The sequence below is a fragment of the Myotis yumanensis genome, unplaced genomic scaffold (genome assembly GCF_028538775.1).
Source record: "Myotis yumanensis isolate MYYU_CA2020_CCGP unplaced genomic scaffold, mMyoYum1.0.hap1 SCAF_15, whole genome shotgun sequence".
NCBI classification, from domain to species: domain Eukaryota; kingdom Metazoa; phylum Chordata; class Mammalia; order Chiroptera; family Vespertilionidae; genus Myotis; species Myotis yumanensis.
This window is the reverse complement of record NW_027223766.1, coordinates 38,875,933-38,896,602: the sequence shown is the minus strand read 5'-3', so window position 1 is coordinate 38,896,602 and position 20,670 is coordinate 38,875,933. Positions and strand designations below refer to the sequence as shown.

General features: G+C 38.0%; 1 protein-coding gene across 3 annotated transcripts in view; it reads left to right on the top strand.

Annotated features, from left to right (window-relative positions):
* ZFPM2 (zinc finger protein, FOG family member 2) overlaps positions 1-20,670 on the top strand; it is a 425,162-nt gene that overhangs the window by 205,975 nt on the left and 198,517 nt on the right. For all 3 annotated transcript variants that reach the window (XM_070392063.1, XM_070392062.1, XM_070392061.1), the window contains one exon: positions 10,761-10,879. In XM_070392063.1, the coding sequence (XP_070248164.1) occupies positions 10,761-10,879 (119 nt within the window). The remainder of the gene's footprint in view (positions 1-10,760; positions 10,880-20,670) is intronic.

The window sequence follows — 20,670 nt, the reverse complement described above, 5'->3', positions numbered from 1 at the left end:
AAATACCTTTAACCCAGAGCAGTGAACACACACACACACACACACACACACACACACTTTTATATTTTCTGCAACTCTACCACGTACAAAGCATTTGGGGATATCTAGTAAATTCAAAAAAGAGAGCTAATGAGTATATACAAATCACTAATATCAGGAGGAAAATGATGAAAAATTTTAGAGTTAAAAATCAAACATTGCAGTCGTTCAAAAGGCAAGACTACCTCTGGCCATCTGGAAAGAGAGGCTGTAGGAATCAGGGAAGCGTTCAATAGGAGTGACAGGCAGATTTCAGAGGACAGTAAGGCTTAAACATAATACTAATGATGAATCTTTCCAGCCGTATGCCAGACAGCTAAGGCCTTCAGAACACAGAAACATGGACTGTGTACTGCACCCAAGAAACAAAAGTGTCAAGAAGCCTGCTTTGGGCAAAATTACTCTTGTCAGTTATGCATAATTTAAGTATATATGCAACTGTGAAGGTATACACGCATTAATGAAAGACTCCAGAAGTGTAAGCAAATGACTGCAGCTTGCTTGATCTTTAGGAATTATATTTTTGGAAGTATTTTTTTTGAAACTAATAACATTTTCAGCAATGCATGTTCAGGCTTTTGAAATAAAAAAAGGAAACTTTGTGCCAGGATTTTAGCCTACATATTAAATCTTTCCAGAGACTAAAACATTTCCAAACTATATATGTATGTACGTGTGTGTGTGTATGTGTGTACATACACACGCAAATATATAATTTCTTGAAGATGCCATACAATAAGAGAACTCATTTGCTGATTAATTTCGTTAATGCTTCAATGTCTAGTCTGCACAGTATTTATTCTTCTGAATTCTGGGACCCACATTAAGGTTTCATAAAACATTTCGGTGTTACATGTGCTGCGCTGGCAGTAGTGTTGTAGATATGAACTCAAGTAGCCTATGGTCCATAGTCATTTGTACATGGTGGAATTTTTAGTCTCTTTATGGTTCTATTTTTCACTCTTATGTTTTTTAGCACTTTTAGTGATACTTAGACATTGTTCTCGGGATAAAATTCTTTAAAGCTATAACGGAATACCACTTTAGACCAGTCTTCTGCACATTTCTGTTAGTGCACTGTTACTTCCCTGATTTAGATGAAAAGCTTTCAAAGTATTGTTGTGGTTTTTCTCATGTTATTCGTTCACCTGTCAAGTCATTCTGGCATCCTTTGGTTTCCACATATTATGACCCCAGATTTCCCTTTCCCACTCCCACATGGAGCTTCTTACAGACCGCTCCTTCCAGGCAAAAATCATTCTAATCACAGTGGACACAATACCGTTTACCTGTTCAAACTTATCAGTACATTTTCTCTCCTCTGCACCTATACCATCTTACCATGTAAGCAAGACTCCACGTGGGTTTCTTACAGGCATTGAACTGAAGGAACACCTTATAAGCAATGACCTGTGTAGAGTTTCCTTGTGCTCCCACTATCTTCTTCTAAATGAATAAACAAACTTATGAGAAAGCATACGACTTTACCAGACAACAAGCAAAGGCTGCCTATGCATAGCTGGAGTGGCTAGGATGGTTGGGCGTCACCCTGTGTGCTGAAAGTTGCCGGTTTGATTCCATGCCAGGGCACATGCCTGTGTGCTGGTTGGAGCACGTGTGGGTGTTTCTTTCTCACATCAGTGTTTCTCTCTCTCTTCCTCTCTCTACTCATGTCCTTGAGTGAGGACTGTTAAAAAAATAAATGTTGCCTAAAATGTAGAACCATGAATATCAATGAGGTCCATTGGTGTTAAATGTTCTTTGAAAGCTGTTTCTTGCTTCTTTCTCGCCGAACAGGATCTGGGGGTGATTTTCACCCACAGTATCTCCTTTGGAGTGTCTCCTTCTGGAGAAACCCGGCCTTCCCTGCCCAGTGCTCTGCAGGCGGTGGCCCTCCCGCCTGTAGGCTGACTCCTGGCTGCTGCTCCTCCACTGCTGTTTCCTGTGTCTGCTCGCCCAGACCTCTCCTGTCCACGATGATTCCTCCCTAGGCAGACCCTCCCCTCTGTGGCTCAAGATTGGAATCAGGAAGTGGTACTCGGTCAGCCTGTGAGGAGGGGTGTCGGCTGGAAGGTCAGGGAGGGTTTCTGGCAGCGGAGAAGCACACGGTGCCAGGTTTCTTGAGCAAAAGACTGATGACGCCCCCTCCTCCTTCCAGCGGCTGAAACATGTCCAGAAACGGCAGCTCCTTCTGCCAGTGACTTTCCCAAACATTCCCCAAAGCAAAGCGAGTCGTGCTCCAGGTGAATATTTTCAGGTACCTGGGTTGAGCTGGAGTTTTGTTGTTACTCATAGGAGCAGACCATAGAGCAAAAGGCAGAACATGGCAATTTCTTGCTCCCACACTTGAACGTGTTCTCTGCATATAAAGCTTATTTTGTACGTGAATATGCAGGTTGTGGCTTTCTAGTTACTTCAGATCACGGTATGTTGTTTTTTGGGTTTTTTTTTAAATCTTGAATTTTCTACTTTATTCCCAATAATACTACTACCTAGAACTATTCTTTATCTCTCCTATTTTTCTGTCCTGAAAATGATCATTGGTAGGTTTCCATGGGCCTGAGGATAGAAAGAATGCCCAGACATGAATCCTTAAGACCAGGCAGAATAAGGAAGGAAAAGCTCCCTGAGTTGGTAATACATGCCATTATTTGGTAGCACGTGCCTGCTCATTTGCTTCTTAAACAGTGCGGTATGCATTGATTTCGAAGGCTTTTTAGAAACGAGAGCCAACGGGTGCATTTTGCATTCTGAAGAACTGCCGTGATTTAACGTGCTCTAGTGTTTAGACCAGCCGTGGGCAAACTATGGCCCACGGGCCGGATCCGGCCAGTTTGAAATGAAAAAACTAAAAAAAAAAAAGACCGTACCCTTTTATGTAATGATGTTAACTTTGAATTTATATTAGTTCACACAAACACTCCATCCATGCTTTTGTTCCGGCCCTCCGGTCCAGTTTAAGAACCCATTGTGGCCCTCGAGTCAAAAAGTTTGCCCACCCCTGGTTTAGACCATTCCAGGGTCTTGCTTTAGAGTTGTTAGACACTGAATGCCTGGCGTGGAAAGGGAATGTTTCTATTTTGCCACCACCATTATGTTATCTTTCCCGGTGCAATTACAAGCTAATTCAGGGCTCTTTGTGTTAAACTAATAGCTTGGGATTCGCTGCTGTCACCCCGTACCTCTTCACACACTTTTAATACCAGCTGCGGTGCCCTCAGCACTTACCTGGGGTGAGCATTTTTCTCTAAGTAGAGACTCGTCTTTGGCAAATCATTAAAGGAACATCAAAAAGATCTCATCTGTTAGAGTTACGTATGGCTAAGATCAGAATTATCAAATATCTCATTTTTTTCCGTTATTATTTTTTTCTTCCCCCCTACCCCCCACGCCTTATCCACACAATAAATGTAGTTGTCAGCAGGATAAGTTCATGTGCCGGATAAGGTCACAATTTCATTTAGTGACAACTTCCAACAGTACGAACTTACAAGGTTCGATTTATTAAAGAGTCAGAAGGGATAAGATCGCTGCATGGCCAGCCTGATTTATCAGGGTTTGACTGGAGGACTTGAATAGGGAATGTCGTATTTCAAGTTTATGTTCAAAACTGTGGTTTAGTGTGTGTGATGACTGCATGACTCAAAAATTGAGAAGGAAAATTAGAAAAGGGATCCCAATAAGGCGATTTGCCGCCACTGGCCAAGGAGTCTCATTTCCTTGCCAAACCAAGCTTCGAGATGGATCCACAAAGCATCCTGTAAAGGCACTATTTGTCTTAAAATGCAGATGAGACGTGCTGTCATTAATGCCGGAGGAAACGTGCATCCTGACCAGACTGCAGTTTGTGCAGATAAGGAGCAGTAAAATGACCATCTAATCCTCGTATGTATCTGGCTAGCAGCTGTCAAATGGTTAAACCATAAGACAGCCAGAGCTCTGCCAGAGCTCAGCCACCTTGGCTGACTTTGAACATGTTTAGAGATTTCTTGAATCTTTGAGCGCTTTTTGAACTCAGCATGCCTTCGGGGCTGCCCATGTTTGATACCATGATGTATACTGTTTTTTCAACCATGGAGCAAATGTAAATGTGGGTTCTGACGCTCTAGCTTTCTGCTCTAGAAAGGCCTGCTAAACATTATGAACCCATTCATGTGGCCTGCTTTAAAATTTGGTTAAATATCTCTAAAACCAAGTTCAAACCAATCCAAAGTTTATTTTCGGCAAATGAAACATGATCTCCTGTCATCTCATTTACTTGCAGCGATGTCCCGTGAAATCTGAGCCTGGAGTTAAGCGATGTTCTGTAAATACCATATGCATTTATGTCATCAACTTAATGCTAAGCTTGGTTGAAGCATGATTGCTGATAACTGTGCTAAAAGGCCCACAGCTTGTCTGTTCCCCTTTGGTGTGCAACGCTTCTCATATACTTTGCTTTCTAAAGAGGCAGCAAAAGGACCCCATTAAAAAGAAACAAAATGATGGCTCGATAGCACCTTCAATGAAAAAAGATTTGAGTATCTCTCTCATGATTTTAAGTATTTCTTTCCACTAGTAAATTTCTTTTGCTTGGGCAAAAAAAGTAGGGTGATATCTTAAAAGCTGCAGTATGTTTGGTAGTGATTTCTGACTTAGGGCTTTTTTTTTTTTTTTAAGTGAAGCTATCATAAGTCTTTGAGTAATCACAGACTTTTAAAAGTATGCATTATCAAGAAGATAAGAGAAACAGCCCTCAGCACTAACAATATTATCTTTTACCAAAATTGATTAGTCCATCCTATGTGTCTCAAATATTTTGTGTGCACTTACCCAGCATGTTAAAAAAATAAGGCTTCTTTTTGAAGAATCGCTGTAAAAATATAAACTGGGCACAAGAGAAAAATCTTTATTTTTTATCTTGCTCTACATTTCACAAACGAGGTAAAATGTGTATGAATATAATAAAATGTTGAACAAATGAAACATAAGGTTGTTATAATTCAAAGAAGACACATATTAAGACAATTTTTTTTGTCTGTAAAAATCAACGTTAACTGTACTCAAATGGAGTTTATGATCTTATGAAAATCTTATCCAGTCAGCTCAGTGTTCAATTTGTACTTTGTAATTACCGCATGGCATAAAACCCATATTAATTACCAGAGAATAAACAGAAATACAAAATATACCTGAAGTTCATGATGTTTTTACTTGTGTCGAGGTGAAAGAAGTTATCAAGGGGACACTACTAAGAAGTAATTAACACAAAACTGTGTGGTATTGGACTGTAATATCATGGCGCTGTTAGGGAAGGAGAACTCAGTTTGTTCTGGGGTTCAAAGAAGTTTCATGAAAGAGATTAGCTTTGGGATTGATCTTGCAACATTAGTAGGGTTTGTCAAGGCACCCGGAGGACAGTGTGCTTGCCAGGTAGAGGGAACAATTCTCAGAAAGGTGTGGGAGTTAGACTGGAGACAATGAGGAAGGCACGCCGAAGACTTTCCTGATTAGATGAAAGAAGAACGTATTCTGGGGAGTAGAAAAGAAAGTCAGCCAGACACCGTGGAGCAATGTTGTGATATGATTCAGAGTCAGACATAGAAGTTCAAGTTGGATGGTCAAAAGGGAGCCAGTGAAGTAATTTCACCAATGAGTGACATGATGGAAGTGTAGTTTTAATAAGTTTATCCTGATAGTGATTGGGAGACAGAATTGGAGCCATAGAGTGAATTGAGGCTGGTTGGTCATCTACATCTGAATTGATAAATACCTGGAAAATGCTTGTAAGGAATGTGGATCCAGGATATATTTGAAAGGATGCTAATCAAGGGATGGGGAGTATTTCATATAGAGGTGTTAAAGACAGAATGTGACCACAGACCCTGGTGAATGGTTAAATGTGATGCTAGAAATTTGTGAACACACTCTTAGAATGCTTTGATTTCTTTTGGGTGAAACAGTAAATAATTATTAGGTACTTTGCATATGTTATCTGAGTTAATTCTCCTAACAACCATATGGTATTGAGGTTCCTGTTTACAATACCATATTGTAAAGTACAAAGGGTTAAGGAACTTGCTCGGGATCATCTGACTTGTTCCATTTACTCTTCTCAAATTTAAGTTTGAACCTATTCCAGTTTGTGTCCTGGCCTCTCAGTCTACAAAAGTCCTTTCACTCCAGATACCCAGGCTCGTCATCTTACCAAAAGGAATCTTTCTAGTCCCTTTCTTACTCTCATAAATTTTCACATTACTTGATTGATCCCTTCTCCTTTAAATTCTTAATCAATCCATTGCCTGCTATGGTACCATGTTTAGTTTATTTTTTATTATTTTGCCTTTCTAAATTTTCTGTGCCTGCTCTTCCATCACTCCTAGATCAACTGTCTTATGGCTTTTATTACCATATATTCAGTTTTAATTAATGAATAAATGCCAATATTTATCATTCTTGCCATGACCTTGCTTCTGAGCCCAGCCTTGTACCTGCCCATCTAGAAATCACCTCTTGTTTTCCTTACAGCTACATCTACTTGAATATTTTTAAATTATAGCTCTTCATCTTATCCCGAAGTCTTCTCTTTCCCTGTGTTCCCAATCTCAGTAGGTACATGACTGTTGGCCCACTGGCCTAAGCCAGATACTTAAACATCATTGTTGCATTGTTTCTTCCTCAACTAAAATCTGAATAATCACTCAATTCTACAGCTTCTACTTCCCAGGCCTTACAGATTACAATTTCTGAAATGTATCCAGGGTCTAGATTTGTTTTTCATTTTATGCTTGAGTGTCACCCAGTGTCTGGTATTTAGTAGACACCCAATCAATATTAGCAGGCTAAATGAAGGCATAAACCAATGAATGGAGGCAAAAAGAATGAATACACAAATCAAATAAGAGCTTTGCTTTCTGATTTTGAAGTCTCTGATCTTTTCGAATCAAACATCCACTTTATGATAAGGTGGTGCTAGGACCTGGCTCTTTGACCATCAGCCCAAGTACTCTTTCTCTCATAATATGTCACATCTGGGGAAAGAAAGTCATGGTGCCCTGGACACCTTACCAAAAGGCAAGTGAGTGAAAACCCCTCTTTAACAGTGAAGAACCAACGACTCAAAAAAAGATTTAATATATTCATGGCAATTCAGCTGGTTACTGGATAGAGTTGGGGCTAAAAATCAATCTTCTTACTTTTAATGCAATAATGTTTCCTCTATTTTGTGACACTTATCATTGAAAAAATTAAAAATATCATACTCTTAAGCAACTGGAAGTTAAATTAAATATAACTTCCATTTGTACAATGTCTTATTTCTCTTGCTGTCATTAACCTATGTAACCTTTGTACTATCTAAATGCTAATAATTTTCTTTTTTTTTTTTTTTGCAGTTCTATAATACTGTTGTGAATAAATGAATACTTTTATTTAACTATTTCAGCAACAGAAAGGATTTTTCCCAAACTTTGAAATAACTTCTGACAGGCCAGAAAGGAGACTGGGATTTGCCTGCTGGTCTAATGAAGTTGAAATGATTGGCTTGATAGCTTGAATGGTTACTGGGCTCTCTGTTACGGCCATCTCTAAGAGCTCATAAAGTATTTGTGATCTATTGAAAATTTTAAAGCATTATAGGAAGACACCTCCAAAATTTGGGATATATTTGGGTATCACTTTATGATCTTCCCTAAGTTTGTAATTATTAACCCATTAAAAGACAGAGCTGCTTGTAAATCCACTGGCATAGATAAGAAGTCACTGTTTGAGTCGGAGCCCTTTTCAAATGAAAAATGTCAGTGGCAGAAAAAGAGGATGAATTACTTTTTAAAAGGGTTTTCAAAGATTCTCATGATTCCTCTTAAATGTGACATGACTATTTTTTAGTGTGTAAAAATGAGCAAATTATTTGGGCATCATCTTTATGTAGAAAACAACAGTCTTAACTAGAGTTTAGCTAAGGGTTGAAGTGTATTTTACCTTTAATTGGTAAATTGTACATGCGTTTAAAATGTAAGTATGGTTGAAAATACTAAGAACGATCAGGTCGAAATAAAAGTTTATTTTCTAATAGAAGAAATAGTCTAAAGATTTAAGTGACTGCTATATCGCATAAATATGCTTACTTTAGGGACATTTCCCACCTATTCCTTTTTGACATCATAATAGATTGTTATCCGTGCTCTGTCATTGAGGGTGTTTCTATGCAAGGTCTTTGATTCCAATGCATTAATCAAAGTGGCTGTACACAAATGAAAAACAATTTCAGGGACAAATCTCAGAAATGGGTTTGTTATTCCACATACAATTACAAATTTCTATTCTGTATTCCTTGAATTCTGAATAAGCTTCATGATTTGATTTTTTTAAAGCACTAATATATTATTTAATATATATTAATATATTAATATATTAGGTAAACTATTTCTAAAACTATTCTTTAGAAGCTCAGGTATACTGAACCTTTCTGAGTCCATTTTCTCATTACTAATCATATGAGCCACTGAAAAAATTGGGAGGTTTTTATCTTACCTTAATGAATTCAATGAATTCTTCCATTTTGAGTATATTTGACAATTGGGAGAGAAAAGGAGTGTGAGGAGGGAGAATAGAGGTGCAGTCTTTAAATTTGAATCTTTTCACTGTGAATATGGAATTATTTCTATTACATGTTTATTGTTCAGATGCAGATATTTTTCTATTTTATAATGGACACAATTTAATGATTACACAATATTTTAGCTGATTATGATTTATATACTTTGATCTTGGTTTTGGGGGTAAGTAGTCATAAAACATGAAATATAATGTCTGGTATTTTAACTATTCAAAAGAAGTGACACAGACATAGAGATGTAAAGAAGAGATATAATTGAACTCAGGTTGATGGTTTTGCTTTTAAAATCATCATGATTAGGTGTTCATATTTAAAGATAGTTGTTGACTTGAAAAAAAAAAACTAGGACAAGATTAAGGCAACATTTTCATAATATGTTACCTACCATGGCTTACATCATTTAGGAAATTTAATTACTGAATACATTATATTCTATTTAGGATTTTCCTCAACTTCCTATTCTGTATGGATTTCCACTTAGACGTCTTCCTATTCCAGTCCTTCCCATTTTTATATCTGCTGCTGAGCAGGCTGAGAAGAAACACCATTAAAAAAAAACTAATAATGCCCTAACCAGTTTGGCTCAGTGGATAGAGCCTCAGCCTGTGGACTGAAAGGTCCCAGGTTCGATTCCAGTCAAGGGCATATACCTTGGTTGTGGGCACATCCCCAGTAGGGGGTGTGCAGGAGGCAGCTGATCGATGTTTCTCTCTCATCGATGTTTCTAACTCTCTATCCCTCTCCCTTCCTCTCCGTAAAATATCAATAAAATATATTTTAAAAACTAATAAATTATATTAATTTATTAAAAGATAAAATTTTGGTGTGATAATATGGTATGGTAATACTTTTAAGGCATACATAGCATATATTTAATTATTTAAAGAGAAAGGCTCCATTTCCGGATTAAGATTTTTTTTTTTTGTTAATCCCCAAAAATGTTCAGGCTGGTGGCCATTCTTTGAAGTTTTGAAGCTCTCCTGTAAGTTTTTATTAATTCACTTATTTCTTAAACAAACTCTTTTTCTAACACAGAATCTTACCTAAAGCACTAAATATAAAAATAACTTTGGCCCTGGCCGGGTGGCTCAGTCAGTTGTAGCTTCATGCCATATACCAAAAAGGTTGTGGGTTCGATTCCTGGTCACAGCACATACCTGGGTTTTGGAGTTCCATCCCCAGACAAGAGGCAACCTATTGATATTTCTCTCTCACATCCAGGTTTTTCTTTCTCTCTCCCTTCCTCTCTCTCTAAAAGCAATACAAACATATTTTTAGATGAAAAATTTTTTTAAATGACTTTGACCAAACCTTTCTTATTTGGGGAAAAAAAATGTATTTCTATTTTTTATACACGTAGATGTTTTTATTCATTGGAACTAGTAAAATTTTAGAAAATTATCAAGTACTTAAAAAAAAAAAAAGAAAGAAAACTTCCGCCGAAACCGGTTTGGCTCAGTGGATAGAGCGTTGGCCTGCGCACTGAAAGGTCCCAGGTTCGATTCCGGTCAAGGGCATGTACCTGGGTTGCGGGCACATCCCCAGTGGGAGATGTGCAGGAGGCAGCTGATCGATGTTTCTCTCTCATCGATGTTTCTAACTCTCTATCTCTCTCCCTTCCTCTCTGTAAAAAATCAATAAAATATATTAAAAAAAAAAACAACTTTCCTGATTTTGTTCAAGTCTTGGATAATTATAGTAAAATTACTGCCTAAGATAGATATCTTTAGTTGTAATTTTTCACATACATTGGTGATGACATATAGGAATTTAAGCTCTACCTCATTGTCCTAATGTTTCTTGTCTATCTGTTTCAGCATTGGACCAATGCCTTTTGAGGAAGTATTATTATTTCTGGTTCTTAGGACTTGCTAAATAGAATTGACTTCAGTAGATGATGTGTGTGCAAAGGTGCAAGAAAAAAATGGGACTAAATTTGAATACAATTATAAGGACAAATTTTATTTTCCTCCTAGGATAATAAGATCAGTTGTTTTTTTAGACAAGCATAATTAATTCTCTTTATATGAGTGCTGAAGGTATTGTGCACATAAAGCAAACGCACAAAAAGAGGTGGCTGTTGTTAAAGCTCACAAGTGAAAATACTTGTTTCTGTCCTTTGCAGGAGAGCTGGAGGTCTGTCAGAAAGATGGGGAACGGAAAATTCAGAGTCGGCAGCAACTTCCTGTGGGAACAACCTGGGGCCCATTCGCTGGGAAGATGGACCTGAATAATAATTCCTTGGTATGTGGATGTTCTAACTCAGTATTTTGTCATTGCTCAGAAATTATCTGTTTGCTTCCCAGTGAAATCACTAAAAATAACAGGGATTTTTTTTTTCTTATTCATGGACCCAACACTTGGATATTTTCCAAGTGGTTTGTCTCTGACAGTAATATACGCAGAATTTAGAAGGAAACAGGTTAATCATTACTAAATGGTTGTTTAGTAAGGTAATTTATAACGTTGTTGCTTTATCTGCTTAGCCAGACTAATACTATTCACATTTAATAATACATACAAATGCTTTTGTTTTTAAGATGACGCAAATTAATTGTCATACATTACGGGTTTACATGAAGAGCAAGAAATAAGCAACCTTGCTATTCCTCGGTAGGACTCTTTGTGCCCATACGAGCAAGGATAAATGATTAGCATTGTATTTGTTGTTAAGTTTTTTGTGTGTTTTTCTAAGTTCTGAGATCAGAAAGTTTGCCTCTACGTAAGATTATCTAGACAACTGATTAATTAGATGTTTTTAAAAGTCATAGATGGGATGCTTGGTTCCATTTAAACTTCATTTCTTAATTGGGTATATTAGTTTCCCACTGCTGCTATAGCAAATTGCCACAAACTTGGTGGATTAAAGCAACACAAATTTATCATCTTGCAGTTCTGAAGATTTGGATTCTGGAATGAATCTCTCACTGGGCTGAAAATCAAGGTGTCTGTAGGACTGAATTCCTTTGGGGAGTCTCTAGGGGACAGTCTGTTTTCTTCGCTTTCCCAGCTTCTCTGGGCTGCCCACAATCCCTGGCGTATGGCCTCCTTCCCTCTTCAAAGCCCGCAGTCACTGAGAGAGTCTTTGTGGTGTCCACATTTTGACCCTGACTCTCCTGTCTCCTTCTCTTACATTTAAGAACCTTGGTGATTACACTGAGCCCACATGGGTAATCAAGGAGAATCTATTTTAAAGTTCAGCTATTTAGCAACTTTAATTCCATCTACTTCTGTAATTTTTCTTTGCCATGTTACGTAACATTCACAGGTCCTGGTAATTAGGACCAGTCCTATTATGTGATAACTCAAAGGCTAAAATTTGTGGGGAAAAGGTCTTATATTCTTTAGAAAATCCAGAAATTATATTCTCTCTAAATTCCATTTATATAGGGAGAGTCTCATGGCTACTAAATGACCTTATCTACACTGTGGAGATATAAAAACTCCCAGAGGGGTTTTGACTAATGTGCAGAACTCACCAAGACTGCATTTCTTCTTCAACTTATCACATGAACGAAATTTCTTGTTCAAGTTATTTCACGAAAGAAACTGACATGCATAGATCTCTGCTTATCCCATGCCATGCGGATGAGACAAAGGTTACTTACTGGTTCACCTAACAGTAATGAGTGGAATAAATAGAAAATATTTGTGTCACCAAACTTTTAATTAACATGTGAAATGTTTGGGGTGTGCTTTTTACTTCCTAAACTCACGTATTTTCATAAAAGGATGAAGCAAGAGATTTTACATTTTTTAAGAAACAAGTTGATAGCAGAGGCTCAACATTTAATAACCTAGGCAGTTTAATTCTTGGTGATCCAGTGCACCTATTTCAAAAAGATTTTGAGATGTGGCCCTCCACACACTGCAGGCCTTGCTTGGTAGAGATGTATTCATAGACAGTCCTATATTGATTCCTTTACTGATTTCTCAAGCAAAGTCAAAAAGAATAAAATTGTCTAAATATCATAGGTTGAGTTAAATGCTCTTCTAAACCCATTTATCTGGAGGTTTCTATTGGTTGTCTAGCACTGTTGATTATGTTTTAGGCAAGAAGATATTTATCTTATTCATCACTACATATCAGATGCCAACACAACCTGTAGTCATTTCTCTAATAGTTCTTCAAAAGTGTAATGGCACTGAAGTGGCACCGATTACTGATGCAAGAAATGAACATTTTCCCCTTCTAATATCTATAGAGAAATGCAAATTTTTATTACTCTTTTTGTCATTGCCTACATATATGTAGAGTGGTGCTTTTATACTTTTTTAGCATATCCTAGATTGGGATGTGTGGAAAATCTATCTGTGAAAGTTTGTCAGTGAAGTAATTTCCTGAATAATTTTTTGACAGATGATATCATTTTGGCTTTTTTTTCCCTAGTCCTGTACCACTCTAAACCTATTTTATGTCATGTTTTATATTTTTCAAAGTATTTGATTTTTAGATATAAAGTTTTTCAGAATTTTTGAAACTCTTTGGAGTGTATGAATACTCTTTGGGGTATCAAAATCCAGTAGTGGGTAATAGTTCTTTATAAAAAACAATCTTAATACCCTTCTTTTCTTCTTTTCTCTTAGTTAAATATCGAACTTATCTTATTTCCTTAAACGATTTCTCTATTGAAAAACTTTGCTTAGCTGTACTTTAAAACTATTTTTCTTTTTCAATATCATTCTTTTCCAGAATTCACATATAGTTTATGTCATGAAATTCTACCAGTACTACTGTGTGTGCTACTCTTAGTTCTGTTGAACAGATGGTTAGCACATACCACACACGTATTCTTCTCTAGACACTGTATGGAGAGTTGGAAATGGATTCGCTCATGTAATCTTCAAAACAAACCTGTAAATTTAGCTTTTTTATTGCATTTTAAAGATAAGAAAATAAAAACTTAGGCCTTTTATTTCTAGACTCTGCAGTTTTAAAACCGTGCCATCCTGCCTCCTCACAAGCATTTGCAAACTGATTTTAGCATGGTAAAATTATTGGCCATTTTTAAAAGAAATTTTCAATTGATAAGAAAATCTCTGGGAGAAAATATCACTAATTACATCACTAATTAGAGGTATGCTTTTTTTTTTTTTTACTTTAGGCAAAATATTTTTTCTGATTCCTCACAGTCTATTTGAGCAGCTATGAGTTAATGCAAAGGCACCTGCAACTTTAATTCTCTTTATAATGCGGACAACACTTGAATATGCATTTTATATCGTGAAGATAAATTTTCCTTGTTATAAAATATCTAGCCTGCTAACTCTTCCTTACCCAACCTCGCATCAGTTTGGATTTAGCACATTCTTTTAAATTGTTTATTCGCCAGCCAATGTAATATTACTCTGGTCTGACTCATGGTGTTGGCTCAGGAGATTCAGCACACTAATTAATCCAACACTGTAATTAATTGAGTCACCATGCCAGATGTCAAATCCTTTTTATATCTTTCAAGTCCCCATCTTGAAGTGCATTAGCAATATGCCACCTTCTGCAGGACGCCTATGCATCGTACCAGGCATTTGGATGTACACAGAACATTTCAAGAAATATGTGCTCTATGGAAACACCGAACAAACTGATTTGACAAGAAGTTATTCTTGGAAGCATATAATACACTGAACATAAAAATAAATCATCTTTTCCCCACACCACATGATCTTGTTAGATACTGCATGCTTTCATGGTTTAATAATAAATAGCATATAGTTAATACTTTCATTGGGCCAGATATGGGTAAAAGTGCTTTTCCATCTCATTTAATTCTTACACAAGCACACAATACAAGAGTGTTTATCTCCTTTGTCTCAGTGGAGGAAACTGCTGCTTGGGGACATTAAATAACTAGCCCAAGGTCAACCTAGACTCCAGAACCCATGTTGCCATCAATTAGTGTCTTAGAAATTTTATCTGTCATGCAGGGATCATAATACGGCCTCGCTGACAGGGATTTTTGTGAAGACTAAATGAGTGGCATGTGTGAGTTATCAATAAATAATAACTACTCCTATTGCTCACTCACCATACAAACCGGGCCCATGATAATCTATCAAGTTTAAAATGGAAAAGACACTCCAAATTAAACAAGTAAAATTGCAGACCTTTGTTGTTTGGTGATTTTACATGTCCAAATTTGACTATTTCCAAGGACTGTATTAGTCAGGATTCTGCAGAGAAACAGAACACATAGGAAAATAGGAAAGCAGGGTGTGTGTGTGTGTGTGTGTGTGTGTGTGTGTGTGTGTATAGAGAGAGAGAGAAAGACTGAGAAACAGAGAGATGGTATAATAGTACAGGGAACTGGCTCACTTGATCACAGAAGCTGGCCAGTGGAAAATCTATACTGTGGTACAGTGTGGGCCAGCAGGCTGGAGACCCAGGAAAATCAGTGATGCAGATGAAGCTTGTTGCCTGGAGAGGCCAGTGTTTTTGTTCTATTTATACCTTGAACTGATTGGATGGGGCCCATCACATTATGGAGGACAATCTGCTTTACCCAAAGTTCACTGATCCAAATGTTAATCTCATCCAAACCACACTTCGGGTTGACACAGAATATTAACTATGACAAGCTCCAAAGGTCTTTGGTACATGGTATGTTTCCATTTTTTCATGTATAGTCTTACACCCCTGAATGGTTAGCCAGTGAGTGAGTCTAGCTTTCTTCCCAACATCCCACCTCTGTGCCGAGGATAAACTTACATTAAGTGCTATCATGCGGATGCAAACTTCATGTTTCTGAAAGTTTTGCAGTTTTATTCATTGAAAATACCAAAAGATTACTGATGAGGAATATTTTTTATCATTTTAATTTATGATCAATGCATGTTTTGAAGGTGTTTTAGAACTTCTGCATTCATAGGCTGTGCCTGTGAAGTTTTCCCATATTCTCCTGAGTACAAATATATTTGTAATATGCTAAATCTCTGCTATGCTAACACATGGTAAGTGCTTAGTAAGTAACAAGAAACAGTGAATTTATTGGGAACATTAGGTGTCTGAAATTTAAGTGACATTTGCCTTATCTTGCTTTTGAATATAGCTGCTTCCCATAGCTAACTAGTCTCATTCAGCCAACTGCTGGAATATACACAATTAATTAAATAGAGAATAAGTTGAAAGTCCTCGGTTACTTACTACATAATAAACTCATCACAACCACTTATATTCAACAAATGGAATTTTATAAGGAAATCTCATTTGGTTGATGCTGTTCAATCAGAATAGAACCTTGTTTTATTTTCCCAGGGGGCATTTGTTGACACTGGCTTCTACAAATAGGAAATACACATAAAAAGCGTAAAATAGATCACATTTTATGGACTTGACAATGAAATAATGCATGCATTAAATTGCACCTTAAAATTTGAAAATATTATCATCATAGACATGTGGTTGAGAAAAGAATTAAAGGTTCCTGATCCACATCGTAGGAAACTATTAAAATTATTCCGTGTCTCCAATTTCTCTTTTTCCAGTTCTAACTCCTCTGGTACCAACCTCTGATTCACTCATTGCCGGAGTCTTTAAGCTTCATGTTATGCACACCCTGTAGCAAGTACATCCCCACCCATATGTCTCCAGCATTCACCAGTAGTCACCTGTCAAAGGCTGCTTCGTGGAAACATCTGTGACTTTCTATTTGAGGAGCTTTTTCCAGCCTCAGGAGGAAACTCATTGCAAGCCAGGAAAGCTGGAAGTGTTGGAAAATTAATGTTTCCAGAAGTTGTCCTCAACCAGTAATGGATAGAAGTTGGTGGATAAATAGCCATCCTGTTTTTAACCTCTCCATTAGGATATGAGAAGTGCTCTACACTGTCTCCAGGGTTTTTCATTGGAATTGAGCTCCAGTTAGCTTTTAACACATTCTTCATGGGCTTCTTTCTCTTTCCTGCCTCTTCTCCACCCCTCTACTGAAATTTCCTGAGACCTCCTCCCCAATAAACTACTTGTACTTGAATTCGTCTCAGGTTAAGCTTCTTGGGAAGCCGTAACAAGACAGCCTCTAAGATATAATAATAAAGTACATTTGAAAGTAACATCCAAATGATTGCTGAGATTCTAGAAGACATTGATTTTCTTATAAAATCTTTATTTAGTTTTAGACCTCTGCCTCTGGCACATAATAAGTATTCAATAAATGCTCTATAAAATAAAATTCCAATCTAGTTGAATTTCTTTACCAAGAGTGTTCTGACTGATCCACTCATTTCCTTCCATCTTCAAATTATAATTTATAATTTTGTTGAAATATGACTTTATTTGGGTCTTATATTTCTTTTCATTGATATTGTAAATTATATTCTTCTTCTTCATATTCATTCTAATCTGGGCCCAGAACTACCATACTTTCCACATCTCATATCTGGCTGGGTCTTGGCTCTTTTTAAAAAATATATTTTATTCATTTTTTACAGAGAGGAAGAGAGAGGGATAGAGAGTTAGAAACATCGATCAGCTGCCTCCTGCGCACCTCCTACTGGTGATGTGCCCCCAACTAAGGTACATGCCCTTGACCAGAATCAAACCTGGGACCGTTCAGTCTGCAGGCCAATGCTCTAGCCACTGAGCCAAACCGATTAGGGCTGGATCTTGGCTCTTTTGAATTTAACTGTACTTATTTCCCAAACTCTCTGATCTTTCTTCTCCCTCTGTTCCCAGTGCCTTGGGGAGCTTATCCAATTGCAGAGCTTCAGCTACTAATTTACAAATGACATTTAAATTTAAAAAACATCTCTATCTGTGGCTTTTTACCCTTTCCCTAATTTGCAGTTCTGTCTCTGCAAGCCCTTCCCACCGACTTCCCCCCAATAAACAGCCACAAGGAGCGTCTATGACTGTTTCCACAGATACGCTCGCCTTTCTTCTCCCTGACTTCCAGCTTTTCAGTCGCCTTTGATTCTAAATCTCTGCATCTCCGTGCCTGCCTCAGCAGGAAGTTCATTCTATAAGTTATTCAATGTTTGTTTGTTTTTTCTTCATTTCTACCTCTCCTTCTCTCAGATCTTAAATGTCCTCTTCTTTATCCGGTAACTACTACTCTTTTTTCCCCCCTCTACTCAGAGTCAAACATCTTCCAAGAGTCTTCCTTTTCCTTCCAGAAACCAACTACCATAATGCCTGCTCTCTTCATGGCTGTTCGCTTCTTTCTGTTCCTACTACCATTGCTTTAGTTGAAACCACTCTCATGTCCTCCTTGGTTATCACAGTATTGTCCTAACTATTCTTTCTGCCTTCCTTCTTTTCTCATTTTTCTTTACCCAAATCAAAACTAGTTCCTTTTGTTCTAAAAATTAACCTAAAGGGCACAGGGAACCCAAACTCATTGTCATACCCTAGAAGGGCCGTCATGATACTTCCTCAGCTCTTGCCCTTTTCCGACTCTTCGTGTAGACTTCATTCAACCGCAGCTTCCTGTAGTGCTCTGAGTATACTCTTTTCTCACATCTCTGTGCACAGGGCATATTATTTCATCAACCTGGAAAACCCTACGCTCCCTTTCCTGCCACTCTCATCACACTAACTGTGATTCTTAAAGGCTCAGCTCAAGGTCACCCTGGAGTAGAACTTCTCTGAAACCTCCAGTTTGGAATAGATATCTGTTCCTCAAGTATTTTCATGACTCGCTAGGTTTACTAGGATAAGAGCAGTTATCACATAATTGTGTCTGTTTACTTATTTCTCTCCTCTCTAGACTGTATGCTAATTGTCTTTCCTATCTAAAATAATGTATGGCTTATAGCAAGGACTCAATAAATAACCATTAAAGAATGAGTAAGATATAGATCTCAAAAGTTCTTATACATGAAATTAATATAATGGTATATGTCAGTTATATCTCAATAGAAAAAGGATGAATAAATTAATACTTTCCGTGAGCTTTTCTCCAGTAGTAGTGAATGATGCACACCTCTCATTTTTCTCAAGATCCCCGTATTCTCCCTGAGTCTTTACATCCATTTTTTTCTGTTTCCTCCGAGATCTTCGTTTGCCCTACATGGCAGTATAGTTACCACAGTCAGTGCCATCTTGTATCTGTGTTATATATTTATGTTTTTTTCTTAATCTGATTTGAGTGTAAAATTAAGTATGGCGGGGATAACTGTATCTGTTTCTTTAGTTTTTACCCAATAAGGAGATATGCCTATGATGGTTTCTTGATAAATATGGACTAATTTCAGTGTGACATCTGCCACTCTCTTAGACCTTTAGGGAGGGCAAGATATTGAGCCCTTTGAGGCAATTATGATTTGTTTACCACAGAATTGGTTTTAGATCCCTCACTATGACATGGGTGGAGGCCAAGAAGGTGTTCTGCTCTACCATGCTTTCTGTGAAGCCTCATCCAGCATCGCACTTTCCAGTGACAAACCATCTGGGAAATTCCATCTGTCTCTGCTTGGAAACTGAGGTGGCAGTCGCCCACTGTGAGCAATTTTCTATTAACTTCTTGGATAAGATCAGTCAGATTTATACTGAATTGATGGGAACCGTAAGAGCAGGGTTGTTCCAAGAGAAGACAAATGTACTGATTCCTCTAATTGGGCTTAAGCCAGTTTCATTCACAGATGCCCTTAGGTTCTAGTAGTGCAAGGACTTATAACCTTTTTAATTGTACCCTGTTCCTCTTGGGAGAGGCTGGTGAAATTCATTATTGATGGAGGTTGTAGATTTGTCCCTTAGGGAGGCCAAGATCCTGGCTTCTCTTACACTCTATCTGCTCTGTGGAGAATTAATGGAAGCTGAGTGGATGGGGAAGCTGCTCAAAGAAGACACGAGGCAAGACATGAGGCAGTTAATGCAGCAGAGCCTTGGAAAATGATGTGTTGGTCTGGTTTCTAGAATTAGAGTAGGGTTTTTTGTTGTTTTGGTTTTGGTTTATGGAGGGGGTTAGGGCTTGGGGAGAGCAGATAAGTTGGTATGGAGACCCAGGTAACTAAAGGCACCCTGTAGATTGTGAGTCAGAAAAGAGGAAACCAAACACCAAAGAATTATTTCACAATTCAAATCTGTAGAAGCAAACCAGAGAGGCCAATTGCATACTGATCAAAAGGGACTTATTATATTACAATTTAGATGTAGCTATAACATTGGCAGAGTGTCCACTAGAATATATACAAGCCTAAGCAACCAAATAACCGAACAACCAGTCAACCAGTCGCTATGACGCGCGCTGACCACCAGGGGGGCAGATGATTAATGCAGGAGCTGCCCCCTGGTGGTCAGTGTGCTCCCACAGTGGGAGTGTTGCTCAGCTGACCAACGGGCACCAGATGCAGGGCTCACAGCTGGCCACCGCAGCCTGGAGACCACAGCGGAGCGGCTGTGCCAGGCGTAGCAGAGGCCAGGATGTGCAGGAGCGGCAGGTGGCGTTGAACAGCTGGTTTCTACCCAATCCCCGCAGGCTACACTGAGGGACCCCACCAGTACATGAATCCGTGCACCGGGCCTCTAGTGCAATTATATTTTAATATGGGACAAAAATGTTGATATAGAAACAGAAAATGTGCCTTTCCTGAGAAGTTGGACCTGCCTCCAAATACGCCTTGTGAGTAGCTAGGCTATCTGCTAACCTCAGTCTCCTTGGACTTAGATTTGAAAGGGAGGGCCACAGCCACACAATTGTTTAACTGCCTACAGGCCAGTTTTATGTACAGGCCTAACTGACTTTCCTGTGCCTGAAATTTAAACATTTTAGCCTTTGGATTATGACATGTGGCTAAACCTACTTACCTAAACTCAGGCCAAGTCTGAATAAACAACGAGCATCTTTTTCTTTAAGATTATTTTTTGTTGTCTTTTTCTAGAACTGCAAGGAGAACTTTTATTGAAGATGATCTTTTCATAGAGGTATTTAACTGACTCCATGTCATGCTGTCCATTTAATCAATGTCTGGAAGGACAGTTGTCACAATATGGTCAAAGTTGCTCTACTGAGAAAAGCGTATGTATAAAGGTGAAGAGACTAATGAATAGCATTGCCTTTTGACAGAGTAGAGACATGAAAGACAAAGTCTAGTTATTGGTATAC